Genomic DNA, 27,998 nt, shown 5'->3' with positions numbered 1-27,998 from the left:
TTTTGTTTCCTTCCTTGTGATGAGTCCAGTCATCACAGAGATGTTTTATTTATGAACATAGACATACATTACAGACAAAATTGTATAATTCAGTGAAAATATATTTAAAGCGTATGACAATTTGGTTTCAGAAACAAAACAGCCTGTTTAACAGACATCTAAAAGCTTCAATGTTAAACGTCTGATGCTACAAAAATAAAATACAGTAGATGTTCTGAGGAATCTGCACAGTAGGTATTGGTCACTTTGTTAGAGTACAGAAAAGTGTTATATGTAATAATTAAGAGCATAAACAACACCAGTAATATACAAGGTAATTATGAACTCAAAATACCATTTAATTTTAAGTGCTAAGTCTCAAAGCCTTTACAAACATGCCCAAATAACCAAGTGATCATTTTTATTCTTCCTGCTTTCCCTTTAGAACAGAGATGCAAAATCACAGAGCATCACAGGGGCTTCTGATTTTCATTCCCCTTCACTCTTAAAGACTTACTCCAGATGAATCAGCTATTGATTAGTTACAAGCTTTTCCGAGCCTGAAATCATTGAGGAGAGAAAGTTCCTGATGAAACGTGCAGAACGCCTCTGTGGGCCAAAGAGAGCACTTCTGACATTCTGAAAATTCAGTTTAAATCTGAATAGTCTACTGTTTTTCTGAACTGTATATCTGAACTAATTTAAGAGCAAAAACTATTCAATTCTCATCCATCTTACAATTTATTTGGCAGATGCTTTTGTCCAAAGTGACTTACATTTGAACTCATTTATACAGCTGGGTATTGTACTGGAACAACAGGGTGAAGTATCTTGCTCAAGGGTACAATAGCAGTGTCTCTCCTGGGATGTGGATCCACAAGGCAACCAGTTCTAGTTAAGAGTTCAGAATGCCCCACACTGCTGTTCGCTCTTTTGTGTTTTCAAAAGATTAGACAAAAGAATTATCCAAAGTCATTTTTTTCCATACTGTCACTTGATAAGAAGCCTATAAACACAAAGAGCAGACCAGGCTCAAAGGTGAAATTACAAAAATAAAGACAATCCCATAACAGAGAGGCTCAGCGGTGAGGTTCTCCGTGGATTTAATGTAGCTCTACACTACAGTGCATCACTGAACAGAAATGCACTATGATAACCCTGTTAGTGGCCAAAAGGCTATGAAATGGACAGATGTCACCTCTGAGCAAATGTTTAATACTGCTTCCTTTCAGGCCTAACAATGTTCTCAGGAGAAATCCTGCTGTTTGTGTGTCGACTGTCATTTCATTTCTCCTGGTTGTTGGTTAAAGACACATGTTCATCAGAAAAGGTAACATGAGTTTAGACAATAGATTCGAGAGTTTGATGAGAGATTAAGGCTAATGCTATGTTACAACTATGGGTCATTCCCAGACTGTACTACTGGTGTGTGTTAACTTGATAACACATTAGTAACTGAGAGCCCGGTGAGTGAAGAGATGTCAGTTTTGCACCTCTTCTTCATTAGAGGCAAAAACGAAGCACAGTCAAACTCATTGGTTTCAGATTTCTCTGTAGAGCCACTCTTGAGAAGTCCATGTCATGGATTTTAAAGTCAAAAAGGCATTTTTCCCTGCTTTCAGTGTCCTCTCACTGTTTTACCAAAGTGTCCTTGTGGTTTATAAGGAGTCTTAATTCCAGAGGTTTGGCAGTTGAGCTGCAGTGCAATTTCCTTCTCAGGTTTCATGCTGGAAGGCTACAAAACCTACCAGCATCTGGAAAGAGGGTTCAGATTATGTCATGCTTCCTCGGCAGTGGCATCTATTCCAGCATAGGTGAAGTTCTCAAACAGAGCCATGTTCACGTAGGCCTGAGTGGAAACAAGTAATGAAAGGAGTGAGTATTCTAGGCATGAAGAATAACAGCCCATTTGCAAAAATGTCAGATACTGAATGTTGCTACACTGCTTGAACGTGTTATCAGCACTTCTTTAGACTGCTTGAAAAATGTGATACACTTATAAATATATATATTTTCATGTATTATAAAGCCTAACCAAAGAGGATATGTTTCTGTATCAACTTTGAGAATTATTATAAGATGAAAAATGGCATACAAATGCACTATTTCTACCTAGACTATTTGAACATTTCTGTCATCAGATGAAGTTACTTGGCCACTTTGTTTATTACAACGACAATCTCTTATCTTCAGAAATGAATGTGCAAACACAACATGTGGAACGTTTTGACAATTGTGCATGAGTTGCAGAGAGATAAAAACTGATTGCGTCTGGTCTCGGATACTTGAAAACAACAGAGCCTTTTGGCCATACAGATAAACTAAACAATCTACTCCAGATTCTGAAGTTTATTGTCGTTACTGCAAAATTTCTCTTTGGAGTACAGCTTTGGAGTTTATTGGTGCTGTGGCAAATACAACCTGCTCATATTTCACAAATCCCTTCGTATGTACAGTAAACAAATTAAGGAACGAGTCAGACCTTTCTGGCTTCCTGCATTCGGTTGAGCTGTACAGAAATCTGAGCAAAGGTGGGCCGCTCGTACGGTCGGTCCCTCCAGCACTGTCTCATCAGCTCATACCTGCAACCACATAGACATCTCATTTCTTTCAGGAAATATTCATGCAAGCTGACGTTAATGACTAGTGAACTAAGTGAATCTGTACAGTGAGCTTCAGCAGTGAATGACTACGTACACCTCATCATCACAGTTCCTGGGTTTCTCCATCCTATATCCCTGCGGTAACTTCTCATAGAGCTCTGCGCAGGTCATTCCACAGTAAGGAGTTCCACCTGGAAAAGCACCAACACCACACTTTATTTATTTCTGGCACTGCAACCACAGAGGTTAGGGTTTTGAAAAACACATTCATTCAAAACAAAGACTAATGGCAAAAAAGAAATGTTGGCAATGATAGAAATCTGGAATATAGAAGGAAAGTGATCTGAAAGAAATCAAAGAATCTGTAAATTCTAAATACTGGGTTTTGTATTTTGTATAAAAGTGACATTGCCAATCATGTAATTTATCTTCACTTAAAAGCAATCATTAAAGATGTTTCTTTTGTTCTCTTTCTTTTGTTCTCCACACCCATACTGTATGTCTTGTATTTCTGCTCTTTATCTCATTCCTCTCCACACCTGAAGAGGGCACTATATCTGAATCTTTATTCCTTCTTCCTCTTTGATTTACTTTTCAAATGGGAACTGCAATGCTATTTTTATATTTTGGTATAACTAGTGAGCAGGAAGGGCCACTTTATATCGCAATTCACCCGAACTATTGCTCTTCCCCATGACGAGACCAGTGGCAATTACACAGTGAGTTCACGATTTTGTACTTAATTCAGGATATGCAAACTTTTGCGATACCATTAATTAAATAACCGGTCTGAGAAATTGGGACTGGAGTTCCCCTTTAACCTGTACTTGTTTCCTTCATTTTTTTGTAGCATAAGTAGAGAGAAATATGAAAAACTGGATAATGCAAAAACAGTGAAAGTAGTTCCTGTAGCCTTTTAACAGGATCAGGCATTTCTCAATCAGAATGTTTGTCCATTCCTCTGTGCAGAGTCTCTCTAACTCCCCACTGTGAATATTTTGTACCACAAATATTCTTTTGAATATCCATAGATTCAACGAAAAACATTGATTTATAGTCTCTTAATCATTGAGGTATGCTCCTTGTTGTTATCCTACTGGAAACCAAGCTTGGTTTTCTTAGCAGAGGGAACCACATTTTTGGATACAATATCCTGATAAAATTTAGAATCCATTTGTCCCTCAGTTCTAATAAGGGCAACGGAACCAGTGGAAGTAAACCAGACCTACTTTCACAGCTGGTTCCTTCACAGAAAGGATTACATTCCTTTTCAACATGAGCTTCAACTTTATATGCTAATCTTACTGCTGCTGGGACTTCCAAAAATGTTGTGTCCAGTTTTTGTGTGTCATTCAACCACATCATGTAATGCCATTTGACAAATGCCATTTGGCAGTTCGCTGCTATTTTGCAAACTTGTGTCTTTTCTTTTTCTGTTGCTAAGGAATTCTGTCACAGAAAGCAGATTTATGAGGTCAGCCACAAATTTAAGTGTTATTCTGAAAATGCCAGGGTTTGTTGAAAATTCCCAGTTGTTGATCTTGGGTGTGTAGGCCTCTCCTATCCACTTCTCAGACCATGCTTTATGACCTCTATTCCAGTGGGGTAGCCTCTGTTCAACTCAACTTGACTGTAGTAACTGAACTTGAACTTCTTGAAGGTGAAAAACTTGGATCTTCACCTTTTTGTGATTTTTTATAGCTCTTACCAAGCCTGTGGAGTTTTATAACCTTTCATTCTTACACTGTCTGACAATTTGCTTTCCTCACAATGATTAATGATGCTGACTTGATTGCCTCGTTGTGAAATCCTCTTACTCAACTGGCCTTCAGGGTGACTTCTTCCAGACGCTTTGAGAAACAACCCAATGACCACACAGAAGTATTACATTTTCAGTATTTTTTGTTTAGTTTTATAGGGAATTAATGTATTTTTATGTTGTATTTAGAAACAATAGGTTTGGAAAATGTCATTTTGCAATATTCCATACAGCCAATGAAGTTTTAATATTTGTATTTATTCATGCAGGAGGTACAAAATGTACTCTCTATTGTATCAAGGGTAAGACTAAATTTGGAACCAGTTGTACATATTGAATAGTTTCACTTTGTTTAGCACAGCTATAAAAATTAGTACTGGTTCCCTTTATTTAAGAATTCTCAGATGAGGCCCTTTCACTGAATTTACTGCTTGAACAATACTCAAGTTGTGATAGAACACTCAGATACACCAAAAGTGTTGTTGTGGCAGAAACAGAGAAGTATAATTTCAAGAGAAGCTGGTGGGTTTTGAGGGAATGAACTAAAAGTTTTTTACTAAAAGTTTCATCTGACTTGATGGCATATATGTTTTCAATGGAAATGTACAAACCTTATCGAAAGTGGTTGTTAGAAAACACATCCTTGGTTCTAAACGTCTCGCTATATACAAAATTCAGGATATTTTCCCATATGTGACCCACTCACCAAACATTTGATATTAAACCTTAGCTTTCAAAATGGATTTATAATTTTCAGGTTCCCAGTTAAAAAAAAGAAATTGCCTTCCACACACAGTATAGATAGTTGGTTTAGACTTTAATTTCAGCTTTCATTTTCTTTTATAAAATATATGTTAATGCATGTTTAGCAAACACAATAGCGTGAGGATTAGAGATGACCTTATGTGGTTTCTATTTGACATAGCACCTGAAGTTGAAGGATAATGCTTTCACTTGCTGTTAATTATAATTGCTGTGTGTATTTCAATTATTGCAAGTTCATAAGTGCTATTTTATTATTTTTGGAGTGAAACAAAGAAATTACTTACCTAAACTGACAATCTCCCATAGAAGCACTCCAAAAGACCAGCTGAAGAGAGGATTACAAAATATTACATACTGCCAGTGATTACTTAATTTAATTAATACTTTGTACACATGACAAGCAGATTTCATTACTAAGTGAACTGCTTTCTGTTTTATTGTTTTATGGTGGTACAACATCTCAGAGATCTAAAATCCTAGAAGGCTAAATATTTCTATGTCACAGTTTTAACGTTTTCTGACTTTGATGCTCTAGTTTCTTCCAAAAATCACTTATTGAGCACTGGCTAGCTACTGCGTCATCTGATGCTAAAGGTTGCTGGTTATGTACAGCAAATGAAGGAACCACAATATAATATAACTATTATAGCCATCTGATTTGACCATAAAATTTTTGGATGACTAAATTTGTCTTCTTTTTGCTTTTGGCAGAAAAGATAATATTGGTCTTTAAATAAAGAACTTTAGTCATGTGCTGTACAAGACAACCTTTATAGGTTCAGTGGCCAGACAAGTAAACAAGAGAGGTTTATTTTGCCCAACAAGATAAAGAAGTGCAAGTCTAGTCTTTGGGAGTGTTTTCCACTTCCGTTGTTTTTAATGTTTTAGAACAGAAAGTTACAAGTATAAATAGCACCTTCTTCTCAACTCGCTGGCTGCGGCAGTCACTTTTTGCCTGCTTCCTGGTTTATGTTATCTGTCTTTCAGCAGACATTTATCAGTAGAGACAGCAGGAGGCCCACAAGGGTGTTTTGCGTGAGGAGATTTAATATCTTCGAGTCTCTGAGTTGCCAGGACTATAAACAACACAGTCAGATTCAGCTTAGGCTCACTACTAGTTTGTGATACTTAGATCACAGTGACCAGATTACAGATTGTCCACCTGATTAAAGAAATGTGCTGGGGCTGCAACTGTTGTTTATATAAGTTCACATTAGGATCTAAAATAGAGATAAATCTATAACCAACATTAAAAAAGAGAAGAACAGCCACACAATATCGGTTTTCTTTTCTCTCAAACATATATATCATCTGAGCAATACCACATTTTGCTTTGCCTATAAATGCATTTTGAAACACTATAATAAATGCTGAATTAGTATGAAAGGAGAACACACTTTCCGTTTCGCAACATTATTTGTATGCTGTTACAATAAAGTAATCAAATAAGATCTCATTTTAAACATGCTGCTTCCAATCTACAATCTGTGATGTTCACTTCAGTATTTTCATCATATAAGATGCTTCGGTTTAGTTTTGAATACATACAGATTTCTCTTTGATATGAAAAAACTGGCGTTTGGCCAGTAATTCAGAGTCACTGATGAACCCTCACATTCACAGAAGTACTTACACATCACTCTTTGTGGTGTAGACACTGTAGTTTAATGACTCAATTGCCATCCATCGTACTGGTAATCTACCCTGGAAAACAATGTAACAGGTATTATAGCTTCCATTGTCACCTATTAAAAACAGGTCTTTATTTCTTATACTGGTGTAACCTATCACATGTTCTAATTCAGAAAAGCATGTATTTTGTTACACTTCTGACTGATGATTAATGATTGATGAGTAATGATTGTGACACAAACTACTGAATTCATGTGCTTCCAGTTCATGGGTTTCCTTTATGTTTTTTTCTTGGCCATTGTATTTCAGATTATAGGTTTACTTTGAATTCAATTTAACCTAACAGTCTAATTATTTTTATGTGTTACAGTTCACTCTTAAATGATACGTTAGGGTAATGGAAGATAAATGCTGTTGTATACACCCAGTGACTTTAAGGAAATTACTCAAATGCTGTGCCTTTGAAATCCATGCAATTTTAATGCTTTGGCACAAGCAGTTCTTTTAATTGTCATGTCATTCACCAAACCGCTTTATACCAGACGGTGTTGAGGGAAGCTGGAGCCTACCCGGCAAGCAACGAGCACAAGGCAGGTACACCCTGGACGGGGCGACAGTCCATCACAGGGCCAATCATACATGGGCACAATTTGGAGTAGACACCAGGATAACTCCCTACTCTTATCGAGAAATACCCGGAGATCTTTAATGACCCCTGACAGTCAGGACCTAGGTTTAACATCTAATCCAAAAGACAGCTCCCACTACAGTATAGTGTCCCCGCCATTATATCAGGGCATTAGGACCCACACAGACTGCAGGGTGAGCACCCCCCACTGGTCCCACTAACACCAATCCCAGCTGCAACCATAGCTTCCCAGGAGGTCTCTCTTCCAGATACTGACCAGGCTCAACCCTGCTTAGCTTCAGGGGGTAGCCAGTTTAGAGCAGTAGGGTAATATGGCTGCTGGCTTCTTTAATTGTTAAATTGTTAATGATCACAATTTCATAATTAATCAGGTGAAGTATCTGTGTTTCATACAGAAGGTTTTGTATGTTTTAAATGTTATCAATTAATAACTTTAAATGTAATGTAATACACTATGTAAGAACATAATCAGTTACATTTTTACAATGTAAGAAAGCTCTTTTTAGTCTGGTCATGTGAGCAGACACCTGTGAAAACTGTCCAGACAAGAAGGTAACACAGTTGCTAGTCTGCTCAAACCACAAGACACCTTGTCTCATTGTTATTAAAGGCACAGAAACCACAGGGTAGCATGGCTTACATCTGTGAAAAAACCGCAGGACACAAAACAAAGACCAAACTCTGAATGCTATTTGGAGAAAATGGATCGGTCATTCAATCCAACAACTTACCCCTATCATTTTCTTCTGAATAATAATAATAATAATCACTTCTTGTTTTTTCTTTGCTTCATGTGCATAATCTGGTTTCACATCTCTTTTCTCTAGAGGTTTTGTGGTGCATGAAAAGAGCCCCTGTGGGTTCCCCCACTAGTAGGTCTGGTAGCTCACTGGCTTCAGCCAGTGTCTGATTATGCATGTCTGGCCTGTACTGTACATCACCAGCTCATTCAGTTCTATTGCTCTGGTACTTCTATCCAACGAGAGTCAAAATACTCACCATGGTCTTCTTCACGTAAACTTCCTCCCCTCTGGACAGTCCAAAGTCTGCAATTTTAGCTGTCAGATTTTCACCTACAAGGACATTCCTTGCTGCTAGATCCCTGTGAATGAACTGTAGAAAGCAGAGAGTCAGGATAAAAAACAACAACAACACATATATCATTTTAATTTTTACTAGTTTAATACAAATCATTTCTAAATTTGTATAATTATGCTTGTCTTTATATTAGAAATTATATTTGTATATAATGTATATGATAATTGATATAATATCAGAATACATCTGATATTTTTCCTGTATTAATTAAACTTTAATGAAGTTATGCAGATGATGCTAAAATAACATATTAAAAAAAGTACCTATGCTGCTTATTATTATTATTATGAGATTTATAAAAACAGCTTGATTCAGTGAATCTCTGACATGTCAAGTCTTGGTCTGATGCTGATAGAATCACTTAGTGTACACAAACATAACAAGAACCAGTGGACTGAATGATTATCCTTTCTTATGTGCCAAGAATTTTCTGTACTCTGTTGTTAATTTAATCCACATTATATCTACATTTTAAATTGCTACGCATATATTGTAGTGTAAGACACAAAACTCAAGTTTGCAAGCATGAGTGTGTGCGGTATTGACCTGCTTCTCGCTGAGGTAGTGCATGCCGGTTGCCACATCGACAGCAAACTGCAGGAGCTGCTGGGAGGTGAGGGTGGAGGCGGTGCCATGCTCTTTGGCAAAGGCAGGGTCTGTCTCCAGGACCCTGCTCTTCCTCAGGAAATCCAGCAAGTTTCCATAGGGGGCGTATTCTATCGCAATGTACAGGTACCCTGGGGATGAAGTAGGCAATCAGCAAAGCAGTAAAACACTGCTGGGCTGGGAGCTAAGTGTTTTTGGTAACGTTTTCACGTCTTAAAGGACTTTGTGAGTCTTTTTTGAAAAACTGTAAGTTGTGACCTCTTTTGGGAATCTTTTTCAATTGAGGTGTTATTTGCAAATGACTGAAACAATTTTTAGTTGATGCTGCTGCCCTGGAAATTGTGAAGGATGCACAATAACATGTTTTGGCAAAAGAAAGCTGATTTGGAAATATATACATATACTGCAAAAGAACAAGTAATAGGTTTATTCCATGCTGAAAAGAGGAGAAAGAAAAAACAATGTTTCGGCCTTGAGCCTTCTTCAGGTGTGGGTATACAGTATATACATATACATATACATATACTGTATACTGCAAAAGCACCCAAAGGGTTTTAAAGTGTCAACACATAAAATGTTTGCTTATTAAATGACTATTTTTTAGGTAAAAAGGTGATGCAAAATCAATGAGAGAAAAGTGTGTTTGAGCTGGCTGTTTTGCAAAAGAGAGTCGCAATACGTCTTTTACTTTTTACTTTTAATACAGTGGTTTTAACCTAATCAGTTCAAGACACATAGCCATTTCATCATGACACTTGTCACTAGATAAGACACACTGGCTGCTGCAGATTTAAAAATCAATAGAAAAATAACCTTTTTATTTTGAATTTTTTAGAGCGTTCTCTAAACTCTCTAAACTCCCAAACTTAGTTTGTTCACTCTGTCTTAAGAAATATTTTTTCATTAGATAAACAGAATGTATTAGCACATCTTTAAAAAAAGTGTTATGAAAGAGATCTTTTAAAAGAGAAACAAAATAAGATACTTATCGTATTAAGATGTACGGTGTCTTTTGAAGAAAAGAAAAATAGGTTGATGTTTTTCAGATCTTCCAAGTTTCACATTGAGGATTCTTACTTATTTGTGCTCAATTGACATTACATGTAAGAATACTTTGATAGTTCCTCCAAATGTTTTTTTTTAAAGCAAGAGGATATTGCAAGTCGTGGAACTAATATATACCACAGACCAAATGGAAAATATTTAGCTTATAAAATATCATGTCTAATATGTAGTGTCTTGGTGGTGCAGTGATTATCCTAGCCCTGGGTTCAACTCCACATCTGGGTGGAGTTTGTAAGTTCTCCCTGTGTTTGCATGGCTTTCCCCTGGGTGCTCCAGTTTGCTCCCACAGTCCAAAAACCTATTAGTAGGTTAAATGGCTTGACGGAAATTTGGTCCTGATGTGACTGTGTGTATGTATCTGGTTTGTGTCTGTGTGTTTCTTGCAATGGACTGGCATTTTGTCCAGGGGATATCTTGCTTTATGTCTTCCTCTCCCGCAACACTATATGGTTAGGAACTGGATGGGTGTTTAATATATTCGATTTTTTTTTTTTCAGCGGGATAAGCATCATGTAATCATCTCTGTGCTTTGCTCTCCTGTCATTTCATTTCTGATGCTGTGCAGTGATATGAATATGCAAGAATATGAGTGGCAGCACGCACCTCGTCTGCTTGGTGGCAGTTTAGACCTCACCAGCTTAGACCTCAGGTAGCTGAACTCACCTCTGTTTTCACAGGCTCCTATCAGGTTGATGATGTTAGGGTGGTGACCCAGCTTACAAAGAACCTCCAGCTCTCCAGCAAAGTCCCTGTGGTCATTTTCAGAGGCAAATTCTGTTGGTGGGGGGGTGTAAAAGTATGCAGAGATAAGGAAATGGTGGAAACAGCAAAATACAATTTCAGTTCAGTATTTTTACTACACCTGGCTCTTTCAAAAATTACAAGATTCTGGACTGGCAATGAAAATGTTTGGATTTTCCTACATACTGACCTTTCAGCATCTTGACGGCAGCACTCATTTTGTTACCATCCTTTTTGACCATGGCCTTTATGACCTGTCCGAAGTTGCCCTCCCCAATGACATCCTCAAATTTGATGTCCTCCCACTCTAAGATGGGATATGACAAGGGTTCTGGTTGTGGCTTGGGTCTGCGGGTTAGCGTCAGGGTTCCCGAATTAAACTGGAGGATAGTCTCCTCGCCCTGTGTGGTGAAAAACCAGATCTCTCAAAGACGGATACACACTGGCATCCAGGTTGCTCTGTCAAGTTTCAAAGCCGGTGAGTGCAGCTGTAAGAAGAACATGCACAATCTAGGAAAGCGGAAAATGTTCCTAAGTACTTCAGCGTTGGATATGAGGATCTAGTTGAGAAATCATGCTCTTTCATGTTCTAGTACAGCAAGAAATACTTCTATTATTCTGCAGTAATAGGCACAGAATCAAAATTGTGGTGCTATACATTTGTACACCATGTCAAAATTTTAAACTGAACACCATAACGGAAAGTAGAATAAATCAGTTCACAATGCAGAGTGTTAAGACTAAAACTATTAACAAGGAAGTGTCATTGTGAAGTGTGAAATTCACAGTGCAGTGAGTTTGTAGCAGGTCTGACGAATCCACCTGTCCCTTCTTTCCCCTCGTGTGGTCTGGAAAGCTTAAGTGACACTCACCGACCCTGACTGATAGGTGAAGGTTCTGCGCCGATGTAAGAGGTTCTTGCGGATGCAGAAGAGCCCCAGTAAGGCCAGAAGAATGGTCATGCAAGTGACGGACACCGAGCCCACCACAGCCAGGAGCAGCTGGTAACCTTCCCCCGCTGGCCGGGCTCCAACCTCCTGTGTCGTTGGGGTGAAACTGGGCGGACCTGTGAAGACAGGAGCAGGTAGTCAGACAGAGATCACCACTGCAAAAAACGTGTCCAACAGATTCTCTGGCTTGGTTCCATTGGATGGATGGATGTTTGCCCGTTATGCCTTCCGGCATATAGGGGCAGCAACATCCTGTTGCTGTTTCCGTAACATTGACTGTAGCTTTTTACGGGACAGGATTGTTAGCCTTGGGCCCAACCTCCAACATGGAGGACCTGGCATCCAATGTGAGACACGAACCCACTACCCTGAGATTATGAGTCTCATACTCTACCAGTAGAGGTAGTCTGGTTCAACTGGGGCTAATGTAAAAAAAAAACCTGTTTGCTAAATTATTTCTGAATAAACTGCATATAGCCCGGTCTAATAGGACTGTCCTCTGTCCCTTTTGAAAAAAATAATCTCCTTATGAAATACTTTAATACTTTATCCTCAAACAGGCAATTGAAATAGCCTTTATACAGGGAGTTTCTGTTATTTGATGAGAGGAAAACTAAAAAAATAATTTACTGAAACAGTCTGTCCTCTAACGGATCACAGTAGTAATGAGCAAGTTTCATGCAGTTTTAAGATTTATAAGTATCACTATATATAGTATATATAAACTATTAACTGAACTAATATACAGCATATATAGGAACCTCAACAGTTTCCACTCAGATCTGTCACGAACAGTTCTCTTTGCCGATCTCCAGCCTCTTGTGTTTACCCAGTCTCCAGTATAAAACACTTACCGTCCCCCTGTGTCCAGACACTGACAAATTTGCTCCACTGCCCTGGGACTTTGGAGACGGCGCGGACCCGGAACTGGTAGAGGGTGCTGCCATTGAGAGCTCTGATGTCCTGGGTGGTCTTGTTGCCATCGTCGATGTCCACCCACTGGCTCTTACCCGCCAGCTGATACTCGATGATGTACTTGACAATGCCACCGTTGGGATCCAGGGGGGGCTCCCACTTCAGCCGAACAGTGTTGGCGGGGAGGATTTCCGCCTGGACGTTTCTTGGGGAGGATGGTCCTGCAGAGATGACAAACCAGCTCCCTGAGTTATCATATCACCCAGTCACACGATTTTCAGATAGCTGAAGCAACTAGGCAGAACAGCTTCTGTGCAGGTTTTTTATTGTTTGATACAGTCTGGAGTTTCATTCGCTCTACTTTCATCACGTTGGTTTTTGATAACTCGGTTGCATTATTAAGAAAATAATCTATTTTTCAGAAAGCACTATCTCCGCCAGAGTTTTAGGGGCTCATCCAGTATGTTCAGGTGTTACAGTGTACAAAGTAGAAAACAAAACAGTTTTAAACATTTCCGCGGTCTTTACACCTGTTTGTGTAGACCTGTAGCTATGTTTGGGTGCATGAGGAATTGAGACCTTCTCTAAAAAGGGACAATTACCCTGGCTGTTGACTCGGAAGGGTAACGGCTTGGAAGGCGGCCCCCAACTGCCACAGTTGACCAGCGTGACAACCACTTGGTAGTCGCGGTGGTACTCCAGGTTGTGGAATGTGGTGGAGAGCACATTGAGCGAGGTGGTCTCTTGCCACAGCTTCTCCTGGGAGGGTCCGTAGAGTATCGCTAAATAGCCACTGGCCATACCGGGGTTCCCAGGCAAAACCCACCGCACTGTCACGTTACGACCTTCCACCGAGATGAAATCAATCACCGGGCTCAGCGTGGGCTCTGATGACACAGAACACTCAGTCAGGCACGATTCCTGGGCTTTCCCACACCTGGCCATGTCTTCTGGTTCTCATTCCAGCTGAGAACTGTAACTCAAGCCTACCCTGAACTGAAAACAATTAGCTGTGGCAATTGCATTATTCCAACCTTTTGCAGCTTGCAACCATTGGTGATTTTAAGGCCCTCTAAATACTTGTCGAAAAGTTGAAACTGTCAAGGTTTTTCAAAGAGAAACTGGGGTGACCAAAACCAGGTTTAGGAAGCTCTGGCCACTACTTTTCCTCTTGTGCCTAAACACAGCCAAGAGGGATGGAATTTTATATGATGGCCCACTCTAGAAACCAGACAGAAACAAAGCAGGGAGATATTTGCAGACATTGTATCATTGAGTCACTCTGGGGTCTGACTCCATCCATCCATGCATCCAAACAAGAGACAAAGAGTTAATGCAGGCATTTACCTGGACAATCCGTTTCCACAATGGCCTCGGGTCCTTCAGTGCCCTCACCTTGCTCCCCAGGACGAGTGAGCTGGACTCGAACTTGATATCTGGTGGAGGGCTTCAGGTTCATCAATGTGATGGGCTCACGGCTTTCAACTAAGAGATGTATTGGGTTAAGATCATGAATAGCTGAATGTCTTGTACAAATGAACAGCCTTCCTGACTTTAAAATCCTCACTCACCTTTGGTGTTTGGCCAATGGTTTGAATTTGCAATTGATTCCTTCGTAGCATTTTGCATCAATCTGTACTCATCCAAAACCCATATAATGGCATGGATGTAAAATTCCAGGAAATTACTAACCCTGATCTATAAGATTCGGAAAAGGTCACCATCCAACTGAATTAACTACTATTTTACTTCCCAACCTACAGAACATTATGATGGCCTAGGCTGAATAACAGCATTTAAGACTCAGAAACTGTATATTAGAGAAGGGATTGTCTTTTTTGAAGCATTCACTTTCCCATTTCCATGGAGTATAATTGAGATGTGTCTCAATCTTTGGCAGTGAGACTCTTAACCTGGTAACTCACTCACCAATGATGGAGGACCAGAGGGCCTCACTTTCCATTGGTTTGTAAAGGATCTTGGTGGAAATGATAGGACCATCTCCTTTGAAGGTATCCACAGGCTGCAGAATCAGCTGTTTGCTTCTCCTCTCCAGCAGTTTTGGTGGAGTCAAAGGGCAGGGTGGCTCTGACAAAAATCACATTTTTTCTTATCATGTGTCACATGCATCAACCTCACATATTTTCACAAAGGAGTTGACATTTTTCACTTTAGGAGAACGAGAATCAAAAAGCATTTCCAATCCTTAAAAATGGTTTGTGAAATGATTTGTAGAATTTCAGAAAAGATGAGGCAAGAGTGTTGTAACTGGCTCTTGAGCGGCTCACTCAGAGTGCAGGCAGGGCACTATGGTCCTGACATCATCTATTAGAGTCTGGGACCTGTCACCAGCTGACTGTAGCTGGGATTCCCCAGTGGCAATGTGCAATTGGCATGCTGCAGGGTTGGGATTATTCAGCCAGGGATCTCTCTAACCAAACAGCAACGCCTGTGATTTATGAAGTGTTTTGCAGATTTGAGGTGATGTCATCAGTACTGGTCCTGCAATAGAAACTAGGAGTCCTGTAAGGCACTGCAGAGCCTGAAACATGTTAAATGATAAATGGCTCTTCAGGTGGGAGTGTTGGAAGGAGCATATCTACCTATTGTGAGTAGTACAGGAGTTGCACCCACTGTAAAGCCGAGGTATACGCATTTGCCAATTCCAAACTGGATGGGTATAAAAATAAAGAAGTCCCACAAATTCCCCAACAAGACCCACTACGAACCTTCGAGGGAAATAGCCTACAGTCTCACCTTTCACGGTCAGGTTGAACTTGCGGGAGTCCTGACCCCCGTTTGTGGAGACTCGACATTCCCAGAGCCCCCCATGGTCCTTGCTGAGCCGAGGAATCTCAAAGAGCGCTGTGCTCTTGTCAGAATCCATAGTGGTGCGGGTGGCCTTTGTTGCAGGAAAAAAAAAGACTTCTTTGTTTTGCCTTGGGCACATGTTTGCAAACACTTCCATTTAAGGTCTCTTATTTAAATAAAAGTGAACGGGGACACCTACTGGTCCAGCAACACCACACGCAGCAGCAATCTGTATTTCCTAAATGTTTCCGATTCTAGTACTCAATAGGTACTAGTGATCCTAGCTTCTGAATTCTGATGAGATCCCTCTATAAAGTGGTATTGCTACTCTCAGTTCATTACATTACGTTGAACCACTCTAATTTTTCTATGTAAGATGTCTTGGTTCAACATTTATAATACATCACTAATTATTACAAATGACACAAGGCTGTTTATCCATTCTTGCTCATTTGGTTGCCAGTAGCTTACAGATCTTACAGATTTTATCCACACCTTTCTTAAAGGATCCCAGGAAATGAGCTCTAACAACACTGTTGTGCAGTATGTTCCAGACCCCAACAACCCTTTGTGTAAAGAAGCGTTTTCTAATTTTAGTGAAAATGCTCTCCTGCTTCGTTTCCACTTGTGTCCTGAAGTCCTGAAGCAGGTCCCTGGACTTACATTTCAGAATACTTCCAAGGTGAAATGCTACGATTTTTAAATTCCCTGGGATCTGGGTGCCGTTCCTACCCTCACCTTCAGGATGGTGCCATCCAGCTTACGTAGCTCAATGCTGCTGTGGCTTGGCAGGGGGTTACCAGTGGCTGAGCAGGTGATCTTTGGACTGGAGTTCAGGTTCCAATCCAAGTTGCTCATGAGGTCCAAAATCTGGGGCGCGTGATCTGACATAAATCACAAACAGCCCAAAACGTCTTTGTTTCATCTGGAGTCATTTTGAGACCAGGTTTATGAAGACAAGAGCTTCATGTAAAAGAAAGGTTTCAACAGCTTATTAGGATTAAATTCCCCAAATTCTCACAGTACATTCTTTTAAAATGAAAATGACCATTCCTGCATATGATCATTTGAATAACCATCCACTTTGTTGCTCTTCGACAGGTAGACCTCCAAAGAGAACATGGGGCGACCTTCACCTGACTTGTCACAATGCTGCCCTCGCCACCCCGTGGGACACTGGCAGCCACTGAATCGATTGCAGGTCCCTCCATTCTTGCAGTTGCATCTCAGCTGACAGCCAGCGCCATAGTAGTCCTCGTCACAGGCTGCAAGGCAAAACCAGACGTGTTTAGGAGAAAATCCATACACAGAACCTCCATATACTAAAATAAGACCCAATCTGATAATACTCAACCAACTTCCCGCAAGTGGATCACCATCAGGTCTTGTACAATGGAAACGGCCTATGCAAGATATGAGTGATCTCATCCAATGTACTGTATCTCCTTTGGCTTATGTGAAGGTACAGGATGTTTTAATCATGTTGCAGAGCTGGAACATGTCCTCCAAGACCACCCACCTGTGTTACACTTTGGACCCTGCCACCCACTGGCACAAGAGCAGCCGTAGGGGTCTGGTTGGCAGAAGGTCAGGCCCTTGCATCCCCTCTCTGCATTGCACGCCTCCTGACAGTTCCGCCCATACCTTCCCTCGCGGCAGGCTAGGGTACGAACAGGTAGGACAGGGCAGATTAACAAGAAAAGTGGAAAACCGTAAAGAAAGTAATTTTCAATCACCAAATCATTCCCCCCATTGGAAATGAAACAGAAAACCATATTGTATTTTGGTTATGTGAAGTGCATGTAGTGTTTTTTTAATTGCTTTTTATGTTAGCTGAGGATTTAGCAAATAGCCTTTCTTCTGCATTTCATCTCATCAGCTTGGATCCCAGAAGACCGAGCCTGAGGGAGGTCAGTTTGCAGTAAGTCAAAGATTAAAAATTCAATTTTTATTTAGTTACTATAAATGCACAATTTAATTTTGTGATAATATTTGTTCTGTGGAAGTTGTAGACTCTGGGACTTTGAGGATGAAGTCAGGAAACAAGTGTGTTTTTAAAACATTACTGTTGAATTACACATTGTACTCCAGTAATAGGGAAATAAAGATCCAAAATAACCATCACACTATCAGATTCAACATTTATTTCCTATTTAGTACTTCTGGAGCATCACTTGTCAAGTTCATATACTTCGAAAGCAGCCTCATATTACAGATTAGATCTGCCATTAGTTCAATGTGAGGAGGTCATTGCTGTCGATGATGGACACACCTGGTACTGAAATGTGGGACTGTGTCTAGTTGAAGAGGTGCTTAAACAACAAGGATGTGTCACACCTGGGCTGGGAGCAGTTCTCAGCCCGCCGTTGCCACGGCAACACAGGACATTCCCACCGGCACTTGCCTGTCCTCAGACCCCGTGAGAACACACTGGGGCCACTTCTCTATACCTTTGATTTATCAATCAGTCAGCCAATCTAACAATCAAGCTCCCGATTTATCTGTCTATTTAAAGCTTATTTCTCCGCTAGACAAACGCTCTGACATTGAGCTCCCTAGAGCCATAATAGCACTAGCTCTACGTGCCTCTAGTCTACCACAAGCACAGGTGGTCTGGTGTGGACAAATCATTCCTATTACTGACAGCTAGCTGCTTGTCTCTCTCCTCTGAGTCGCCTCAGCATAGCTGCCTCCTTGGCTCTCTGGAGTCCTTCGGAGACGCACAAAGTCCAGTGGTTGGGTTTCGGCCTGACAGTTTGCTTCAGTGCAGTGCAGTGCCTGCAGCCTAATAGGATGATGTTTAATTTCCAATGTGAATGGAATTGCTTAAAAATGACAGGAAATAAAGTAGCTCAGCATAAATCTGCAATAAAGCTTTGTAATGAGACCAGCCTAGTGTTAGAGAGTATCCAGTTGGTTGTTTTTGATGAGCTGACACATGGACTTGTCTCTTGGAATAATAAGGCATTGCCTCTGTGCCTACCTGTCTCACAGCGTGTCCCCATAAAACCCGGAGGACAGATGCAGTCGCCTTCCTTGTCATGACAGATACCTCCATTTAGACACTCAGGACAGTCCTGGTCACATTCAGGGCCCCACTTATTCTCTGCACAAGCTGATGTTCAAAAGACATGTCAGTGTGGCTGAAACACTCTGCTTCCAGACTGTTATATTTTCACACTCAGGGTGATGTAAAGTAAGTACATTAGTACATTGCCTCTGCTCCTGATTTTGAAGCTCCCCAGTCTTCTTTAGGCTTTTTATCTCTTCTAGCACAAATTAAGCCAATTATTCCTACACATAAGTGACTGAATGCTTGTATGGAATAAAAAAAAGGAAGGAGACCACTGATTCTCCTGGAGGATTGTAGAGACGCCAGTGACTGAGGCGTGTCATGACTCATAATCATCTGCTGTTATATTACAGTATAAAAGAAGCACAAAGTACATTTCTGCATGTGGCAAAACAGGCAAAGCAAAATCACAACTGTACCTCTGACAATGAGTCTGAAATAGACACTGGAGAGTGGGCTGTCTCCCATATAGCAGGCACTATAGACCCCACTATCGCTCAGTTTCACTTCATCCACTTTGAGAACTGCTGTACCATTGGTGATGTCTGCTGAGTGTGTTATATGGTAGTAATTTCCTGCAAAGAGCATATTGAAAAATTAAAAGATAAATTTGGAGGTTCTCAACTTCTTGCATCCAGTTATTTACAAGCACTTGGTCTGACACAGTACTTTCAGGACTCTGTTCAGACTTTTTTTTTGATTATATTGCCACCTGGTGGGATCAAGTACAGTTTGCAAGATACTTAAAATTATACTTGTATTTTGTATTGGATTCCTGCTCCTCTGTATGAAATAAAGTAGATTTCCTGGTAGAAAAGGGGAAAATATGTTTACTCCATGAACACCCTTGTTTACATAATAATGCAAGAAACCAGTTAACAGTTCTTTAACACCTCTCCACCTTTCTTACCATTAAATTTCCACATGATGTCTGTTTTACGGTCGATGACAGCCTTCACAGGCAGCTGCACTGTCTCGTCTTTATTCACAGTAATTGTGAGGCCTTTTGGTATGAATGGTGCTGGATTGATATGCACAAAACAAGAGAGGTTAGAAATAAGAAGATATCAGATACCTGTACCTAAGGCAATCCAAATTTCCTAAAATTAAACATGAGTAAAAGACAGTTATGGCTGCTGCCTATTTTCTTTTAATAATGTAAACAAAATTTATTTCAGACGGCAGCACGGAATAATGGTTATGATTCTGGAGCTGTTACCACAGTAATGATTACTTGCATGTATACAATGCTTTTTAACCCAAAAAGTTTCCAAAGCATTTAGATTTAGCTACACACTAGCATACTGAACAGCTCTTTAGGTGGACACGTGAGATATTTTTCACTAACTGAATTAAGGGGAAACTTTGGGAGGCCAGATTGTGCAAGCCTAAAGTAGGATTTAACTTGAACACCAGCGTGAACATCTCCTAGTATCCCAACCACCTCATACCGTGGAGTGGCCCCGATCATCATACTTGGGCATTGTTCTAGAGAACAGAGTGTCACCTACTGGTCCACTAATGCCACTTACAGCAGCAACGTGTATGTCCTTGAAGGTCTCCCACACAGTACTAAACTCAGCATTGCATAGTTTCTGAGAGATCTAATGAGATTAAGCTACAAGGACACAAAACTGTAGTGGCTATTGAGTTCAAGTCTTCAGTGCAGACACTGCTGTTGCTGCTTTGTGCTGGATACAGTGGGTATTGGCATTAACAGGGTGTTAACCTATAAGAGACTAGTGTCCTAACCAGGAGGAGTCTGCGTTTTGCCAATGACTGGGAAATGTTTCTTTTTACTTTTATGAAGAAAATATAAAATATTCTACTGTACACTTCAAATCTTACACATACTGTATCTCAGTAAGGTAAAGCAGGTAGGCTCATTATCACATATAAAATATGACTAGCACAACAACAATTTAGTCTGTTCAGACCATATACGGAAAAGAAAGTTAATTAGAATTATCAATTCATAAATTGCATCGCCATAAATTGATCTGTTTTCATTATATATACAGTATGCCAGCAGCCATATCACCCTGCAACTCACAACTGGCAACCTACTGAAGCTCAGCAGGTGTGAGCCTGGTCAGTACCTGGATGGGAGACCTCCTGGGAAAAACTAAGGTTGCTGCTGGAAGAGGTGTTAGTGGGGCCAACAGGGGGCGCTCACCCTGCAGTCTATGTGGGTCCTAATGCCCCAGTATAGCGACAGGGACACTATACTGTAAACAGGCGCCGTCCTTCAGATGAGATGTAAAACCAAGGTCCTGACTCTCTGTGGTCTTTAAAAATCCCAGGGCGTTTCTCGAAAAGAGTAGGGGTGTAACCCTGACGTCCTGGCCAAATTTCCCATTGGCCCTTGCCAATCATGGCCTCCTAATAATCCCTGTCAATGAATTGGCTTCATTACTCTGCTCTCCTCCCCACTGAGAGCTGATGTGTGGTGAGCGTTCTGGCGCACTATGGCTGCCGTCGCATCATCCAGGTGGATGCTGCACATTGGTGGTGGAGGGGAGAACCCAATACCTGTAAAGCACTTTGAGTGGAGTGTCCTGAAAAGTGTAAGCAATTATTATTATTATATAATAAGTCAGCAGAGAAGGCCACTCTGTACCTCCATAGTTATTGATGAGCACCACTTCTGTGTGCTCTGAGTCCCCGGTGCCAGTGCAGTAAAAGATGCCCTGGTACTCAATTTTTTTGAATCCAGTGGCTTTAACCTCCTGGTCATTGGTTCTGGTCACACTGAAACGGGGCGGATTTGCCAACTTGATGATGCTGTTATCCTTCCTGATCTGCAGGTTCAGAGAGTCCCGCTTCCCCGACACACAGGTCATGAAGAAGTCTTTAGCAGAGAGGGCCTCAGAATTGGAGATCATCGTTATATCCAGGACTGCACCTGTGAGCCACACAGAAAAGGTATGACTGTGTGTCCAAAGGTAGCCACCATATACTTTTGATGCAGTGTTACAAAAAACTTCAAAATGCAGGTACATAAATTACACTTCAGATTTACTGTAATGAGTGTGTATTTACTCAATGTACCGTACTATTAGTACCATGTTATCTAACATTAGTGAAAAGCAACCCAATTTACTATACTGCCAGCCGAGACTGGACTTCTTCACCAGGGCCTGTATTCAGACATTGATACTATACGTCTATGTCTAACCATGTCTAGTTACTGACTCACCTCACTTAATTTGGTAAGAACTGCTTCTACGTGTTCTGCTTAATTCACAGTTAAGAACTGTGTTTAATCTATTTCTTTGTTTCTACCTTAACTATAAAATGTTGCTAGGATACCACAAAATCTCCAAAAACTTAGAACTTTCTGTTCGGAATCAGAGATGAAGACAGATTGAATGTTGAGATAATTGTATTTTTTTTCTTGTATGAGTGTCTCTCTTTTTTTCTAAACGTAAAGTCATTGACAATATAAAATGGTGTTACCTGATGTCCAGGTAACTAGGATTGTCACAGCGCTTGTCTTACATTTGTCCTAAGCAGCAAAGTATAACTATAAAATTGTCCCGAATTTTATGTGTTCAATCCTGAATTTGAAATATGTAGTTAGCTGGATAATCACCCTGTAAATGGTGACCTTAAGAAAGTGTTTCAGATTCTATCCATTTGCAAAAACAATTAGCCCTCATTTCAGTTGAAGTGGTTAGTGATATTTTTGTCATTCCCAGCAACAGACTAGTACTATTGCTGCACTATCCATCCATCTAACGATTTTCTAACTGTTTCATCCAATTTAGGGTCGCTGGGTAGCCAGAGTAATGGCAAGCAAGAGGCACAGGGTGGGACACACCCTTGAACAGAACACAAATCAATTGCAGGGCAGACACAGACACACATTCACTCAAAACAAGGCCTATTTTCACAAAAGCCAATTAGCATGTCGTTGGACTGTGGGAGGAAACCCGTGGGAACATGGAGAGAACATGCAAACTCCACGCAGATCGCACCCCAGGTCTTCCTGGTCAGGAATGTAACTCAGGGTCCCAGCTCTGCGAACCAGCAATGCCAACCACTGCACCCCTATGCCTGATTCTTGTGTTTTAAAATAAAAAGCTTCAGTATATTCTACAATGAAATGCTGGAAATTGTAACATAAGCTACTTGATGATACATAATGATACATAATCACACAAGTGACTGACATTAAACATTACAGCAGCTACAAATTTGCACTTGAATTAATTAGTCCAAAACCATTTTCTTTCTCTAATAGCACAATAACAATTTTAGGTAGCACTTTTGGAGGTCTGAGGTGCAAGTCATATGCTTTACGTGCAAAATAAACAGTTGTTAACAGTAAAGAAGCCATTAATAAAGTAGTTATAAAACAAATACAGTTCCCTACAAATTTATTCATGCTGTTCTCCTGATGAAACAGGAGCCTTAAACGTCAAATAACGGGAAGATTTATAGAGTGGGGAAAGTTTCTTGCTTAAATAAATCTAAATATGTTATACAATAATCTTAATAGTATTGCTCAGAGTTGTATTTGTAACAAATAATTACAGTTCAGGGTCACATTTATTCACAGTGCTGCAGGCAGTATTTCGTATATCCTCCTCTGGCAGGGATTACACTGACTGGATGTCTCCTGTAGTGTGCTATGAGGTTCTGGAACCTCACAGGGGAAATTTATGAACATTCCTTCACTCAGAATCAGAACGCAGAAGTCCTTCAGACTGGTTGGTTTCCGTTAGTGAACTGCTGTTTTGAGTTACGATCACAAAAGTTCACTTAAGTAGAGGTCTGGTGATTGAGATGGACAGTGAAGCACATTTATTTTGGGTGTGGTTAATCATTGTTGTGTCAATCTGTATGTATGCTTTGGATCACTGTCTTGCTGGAATGTTCATTTTCAGCCAAGCTTGAGCTCTTGACAGAAAAAACAAGTGTCTGGCCAAAATGTCCTGTTATGTGCTGGAGTTTATGATTTCCCCCATCTTAACATCTGTGGGCTCAAGGACCCACAGATGCAAAACGACCCCAAAACATAATACTCCCCACTCAAAATACACAATATTTCACAGCCAGCATGGGTGTTGTCTCAAAGCTTACTTTTCATTTCATCATATCTCATGATATTGTTTCAATTGTCATTCAGGTGATGTTTTATGAGTTGAGTCTTCTCTTTTTATTGATCCCCCTTCAAAATCAGGCTTCTTCTTTGACACCCAGCAAATGGCTATGTCCATTCAAGCGACATCGAATGGTAGTATTCGACATTTCGACATTTGACATTCTGTGTACTGAAGATGCCAGTCCGTGTTGGAGATCTCCAGCTGTTGTCTTTGGAAATTCCAGCTGCCTCTTAAACCGCTTGTTTCACATCCTGTGGTAGCAAGATATATGTGCATTCTCTTCCTAGCAGGGTGGATACTGTACCAGTAGCCTTAAATTCCTGAAAATGGACCCTGTAGTGCAAAGTGGTAATTTTTTATAGCCACCCCCAACTGGTGGAGGTTAATGACCATTTTGCCAACAGTCTTTGAAGAGTTCTCTGACCATGATGTTTTATGCTACTACTGAATGTTTTCCACCTCCTTTTATACCCCAGGGAGACAAACCTTTGGTGGCCTTTATAGATAGAGCAGAATGTTATTCCAGATTTGTTTTTGTTCAATTTCATTTAAAGAAATACGTAGAAGTGTAAATAACTGTGACCTCTTGTTTTATGTAATTATTATTAATGACAAATACTGCATACAGTAACTGCACAATGCTACTCTGATTATAGTATAACATTATTGGAATATTACAAGAGAGACAAGCCATACAATCCTTAATTCATTCTGCTAAATGAGGTTTTAGTACTTATTTAATTAGGGATGTGAATAAATCCGGACAGCACTCTAGTAACTGTGCAATTAATCATTAGTAAGGGATATTAACTATTAAATTACTGGTTCTGTTTTGATAATGTATAAATTTGTAGCCCTCTTGTAGATGTGTTGCCAAATTTATTGTAAACACATATTCATTTAGAAGTGCAATGCTGTTGTTTTCATTTTTTATCAGATTAAGCAAACAAAATTCAGCATTTTCATCCATCCATTATTCTGGTTAGGGCCATGAAACTCTGGAGCTGCTGTATCTTGGAAGCACAGAACAAATGTTGGACAAACCAGGAAGCTTCAGCAAGAACCCACAGAAGCAACATGCACACTTCACACAGAAGGTGGCAGCATTAGTTGTCACACCTCCACCTATATTTCTAGAGAAAATTGAAATTAAGGAACATAATTGCAGGCTAAGACCACATCTGCTGAGAGAGGTTAAGGAATGAAGCAATCTAAATGCCTATATATCCAAATTATTATCTGGAGAAAAATTAGCCAACTCTGTTCTAAAAACAAAAGCAGTTTTAAAGGCAAAGCTTAACCCCAATCTTTAAAGATGCTCTATGGAACCACACTAGACATAAAACCTCCTTAGAATTCACCCATGATGAAATTTAATAACTAAATTGAAGTAACCCACTTAAGTGGTCAAAATAAGTATCACACTTAAAATTCTGACATTTAATTACTGTTATTAATACCACCCCAGAGCCTTACCCCAGTTGCAGTACATTGAGGCTACCATTGCAGCAGAGGTACTCTAAACAGGGCAGGTTAACAATGAAAAAGCCTCAGTCCTGCTCCTTCTGGAACAGCCAATTTAGCATTGCCACCCACCTAACAGTGTGGCTTTGGGTGGAGAGAATAACCTTGACTACACAGAGAAACCCCACACAAACTGAGCATGCAATCTCCACACATACATCCAAACCCTGCAATTATGAGACAGCAGTCTCATAAGTCTTAATATTCAAAGATGGTTAAAGGCTGCATAAATATTTTAATATTATGTTTTCAAATTTCACCATTTAACAGTAGGCCTATAAAAAATATTTTGAAGCACACCATACAGAGCAGCTGTATATCAGTATATCAAATTTCATCATTGTAAGTTTAAATGGCTTTATTTTAATAGTTTAATATACTGTAAAAGGTGTTTATGTTAAACCATTCTTGTTATCTCTTCAAAAGCAGTGTGAGGAACACCGTATGAAAAAAGGAGACACTGCAATACCATCCTATTCCCCAAAAAACGCTTGCTGCTGGTAAGGGTTACAGCAATCTAAGCTTATTCTGGAAACACAAGCACAAGGCAGGACTACATCCGGGATGGGACGCCAGTGGATTGCAGGACACACACAAACAAAGACAATTCAGACACACAGCTTTCACCAAGCTTTCACCGTCTTTGCAAGGAGGAAAAATACCACAGACTTAGCAGAGAGAGTGAGGCTCCTTTGTGCTAGACCTTCAAGAGTATTAATCCATTCCATATTACAAGCCATTGTTTTTGGACAGGGGGAATGGAGAGCAGGGCATTTACACACCAAACAGTGCAAGAAACAGTGTACGCAGAACCTTGTGTTCCTGCAAGTATGGCTGAGCAAGACAGTGGGAATAAATAGAAGTTTAGTTTTTATTTTTATTTTTCCTTTTAGTTTGCAAAGAGCAGTTCTAGCGAAGTGCCATATTACATACGGAATTTTCACGGGCTAATGAATTGAAGTACTATGAAGAAAGTGATTCTTTTCCATCAGGTGATGTAAAAGAATCACGTTCTTCTACAGTCATCAGATGCTTCCCATTTATTTTTGTGATAAAGGGGCATTCTCTTATTTAACCTCCCTGTCAGTGTTCGTTGGCTTCTCTCATCTGAGACATCTGAAAGTCGTTTCAAAGGCTTGAAGCAGCAGAGCTGTAGCCCAGGTCTGTCAGGAATCAGGCTGAGACAACCATGATTTAAGATACAAGTATCTGCCACTGAACTGTGTTCAGTGACCATTATTGCTAACTGTCCCTCAGCTGCATTCTGCTGCCGGCCTGCTGAGATTAGGAGGTTGAGAGTAAAGCATGATGCCTATTCTTTTACTCCCCAAGAACACTTTTTCCACCTCCTTGAGTCTGGAAAAGATTATTCTAACACTCCACTTTCTCCTGCACTTTATATAACCCTAACTTAAATGAAAGTCTAAGGCATACTCAAGAAATGTGATGCAGTGAGACTCTTCCCAAATATTCAGAGGCTCTGAGCAAATGGTAAACTGGAAAACACATGTCACAATCACCGGAAGTAAGGGTAGGTTTTCCAGTGTATCGAGGACACCCCTCAATACTGAATGAAACTGCCATATAATACCCCGATAAGCAGTTATTATGGAAAAAAGAAAATAAAAGAATTGAATTACTTCAAATTCCACGCAACGCGCAGTAAACACAGAGAGAGAAAATCAGCTCATAAAAAGGAATATTTCTCAAATGAAAAGATGTTAGAAGGATATAGGAAACTGAAATTAAAAGGAGATTGACATTACCAAGTACATCTATCAAGTTAAAGTTTTAAATCCAAACACTAGCGAAGTGAAAAGAGAAAAAGTCAGGAGAGCTTTCACAATGAGATCCAAACTGACTAAATCTAGTATTTGGTCACTGATAAATTTTCCCCCAAATTAAACTGTTTTGGAATCTAAAAAGCTTTACTGTAAGACAAAAAAAATCAGTGCAATTGATCTATGAATCCAAAATAGTGTTAAAAAAACTTCAAATAAATGCAAAATATATGTCTGCCGTTAAACATAAATGTACATTTTTTCGTATCTTATACTACCGTAAAAAATCACTTAGCTGGCGCCTTTATTCAAGGCAATAGAACTATCTCAGATTATTATGATTTTTGCTCTGAGGTTACAGGCCAATAAAAATGACAACCCCAATCATTGTAAACTCGGCTGTGTATTTTAATCTGAGACTGAATTTGTGTACATGCGTAAAACTTCTCAACCTTGCACACATTCCGTAATGCAGAATTAAAAATTGGGGGCAGCGGGTGGTGTGGTAGGAAAGGGGGATAGTACTTAATTCTTTAAAATCGTTCTGGTTGTTCACCACAATAAGAACAAGAACAACAATAATAACAATGAACACCTTACCCGTTACTGAGATGAGACATAAAAAGCACAGGTAGAGTATCATCGTTGGAGATCCTAGAGAACTTGTAATCCTTTGCAATTGGTAAGAGTTTTGTACTTTCATGGGATCCTGTCAGAGTTTTCCAGATAGGGAGATCTGAATCGGGTCTGTCAATTCCAAACGTGTATTGCACATTTTCCTTCGCTTTGCGGTTTCTCGGAGCGCCTGTGCCTCCTTCACGGACTTTTGAAGTTCATTCCAATCACAGAAACGGTGGTTTGAGGTTAGAAAAAGAGAGGAAAATCCGTTGCCGCCGCACCAGCTTGACTTTTCTGTTTTCTGATGATTCTCGGAGA

At 40.0% G+C, this 27,998-nt stretch overlaps 1 protein-coding gene across 2 annotated transcripts; it reads right to left on the bottom strand.

Annotated features, from left to right (window-relative positions):
• Positions 1-27,983, bottom strand: tie1 (tyrosine kinase with immunoglobulin-like and EGF-like domains 1). 2 transcript variants are annotated; one of them, XM_088928198.1, is made up of 23 exons: positions 27,663-27,983; positions 21,267-21,551; positions 19,557-19,667; positions 19,066-19,221; positions 18,557-18,688; positions 17,093-17,233; positions 16,710-16,838; positions 16,312-16,457; positions 15,520-15,664; positions 14,692-14,850; positions 14,110-14,247; positions 13,365-13,649; positions 12,702-12,983; positions 11,770-11,963; positions 11,088-11,298; positions 10,820-10,930; positions 9,032-9,222; positions 8,387-8,500; positions 6,740-6,810; positions 5,391-5,431; positions 2,677-2,773; positions 2,462-2,561; positions 1-1,828 (listed from the first exon to the last, which is right to left on the bottom strand). In XM_088928198.1, the coding sequence occupies exons 1-23, from the start codon at positions 27,763-27,765 to the stop codon at positions 1,757-1,759; spliced, it is 3,414 nt and encodes a 1,137-aa protein (XP_088784324.1). In that variant the 5' UTR covers positions 27,766-27,983; the 3' UTR covers positions 1-1,756. The 2 variants fall into 2 exon arrangements, with proteins under 2 accessions (XP_088784324.1, XP_088784325.1); XM_088928199.1 differs by lacking the exon at positions 13,365-13,649.
• Positions 27,984-27,998: the final 15 nt, after the last annotated feature.

This window comes from Atractosteus spatula, chromosome 11, assembly GCF_055471065.1.
Source record: "Atractosteus spatula isolate fAtrSpa1 chromosome 11, fAtrSpa1.hap1, whole genome shotgun sequence".
NCBI lineage: Eukaryota > Metazoa > Chordata > Actinopteri > Semionotiformes > Lepisosteidae > Atractosteus > Atractosteus spatula.
Note: the sequence above shows the minus strand (reverse complement) of the source record. Positions and strands in the feature narration are given on the sequence as shown.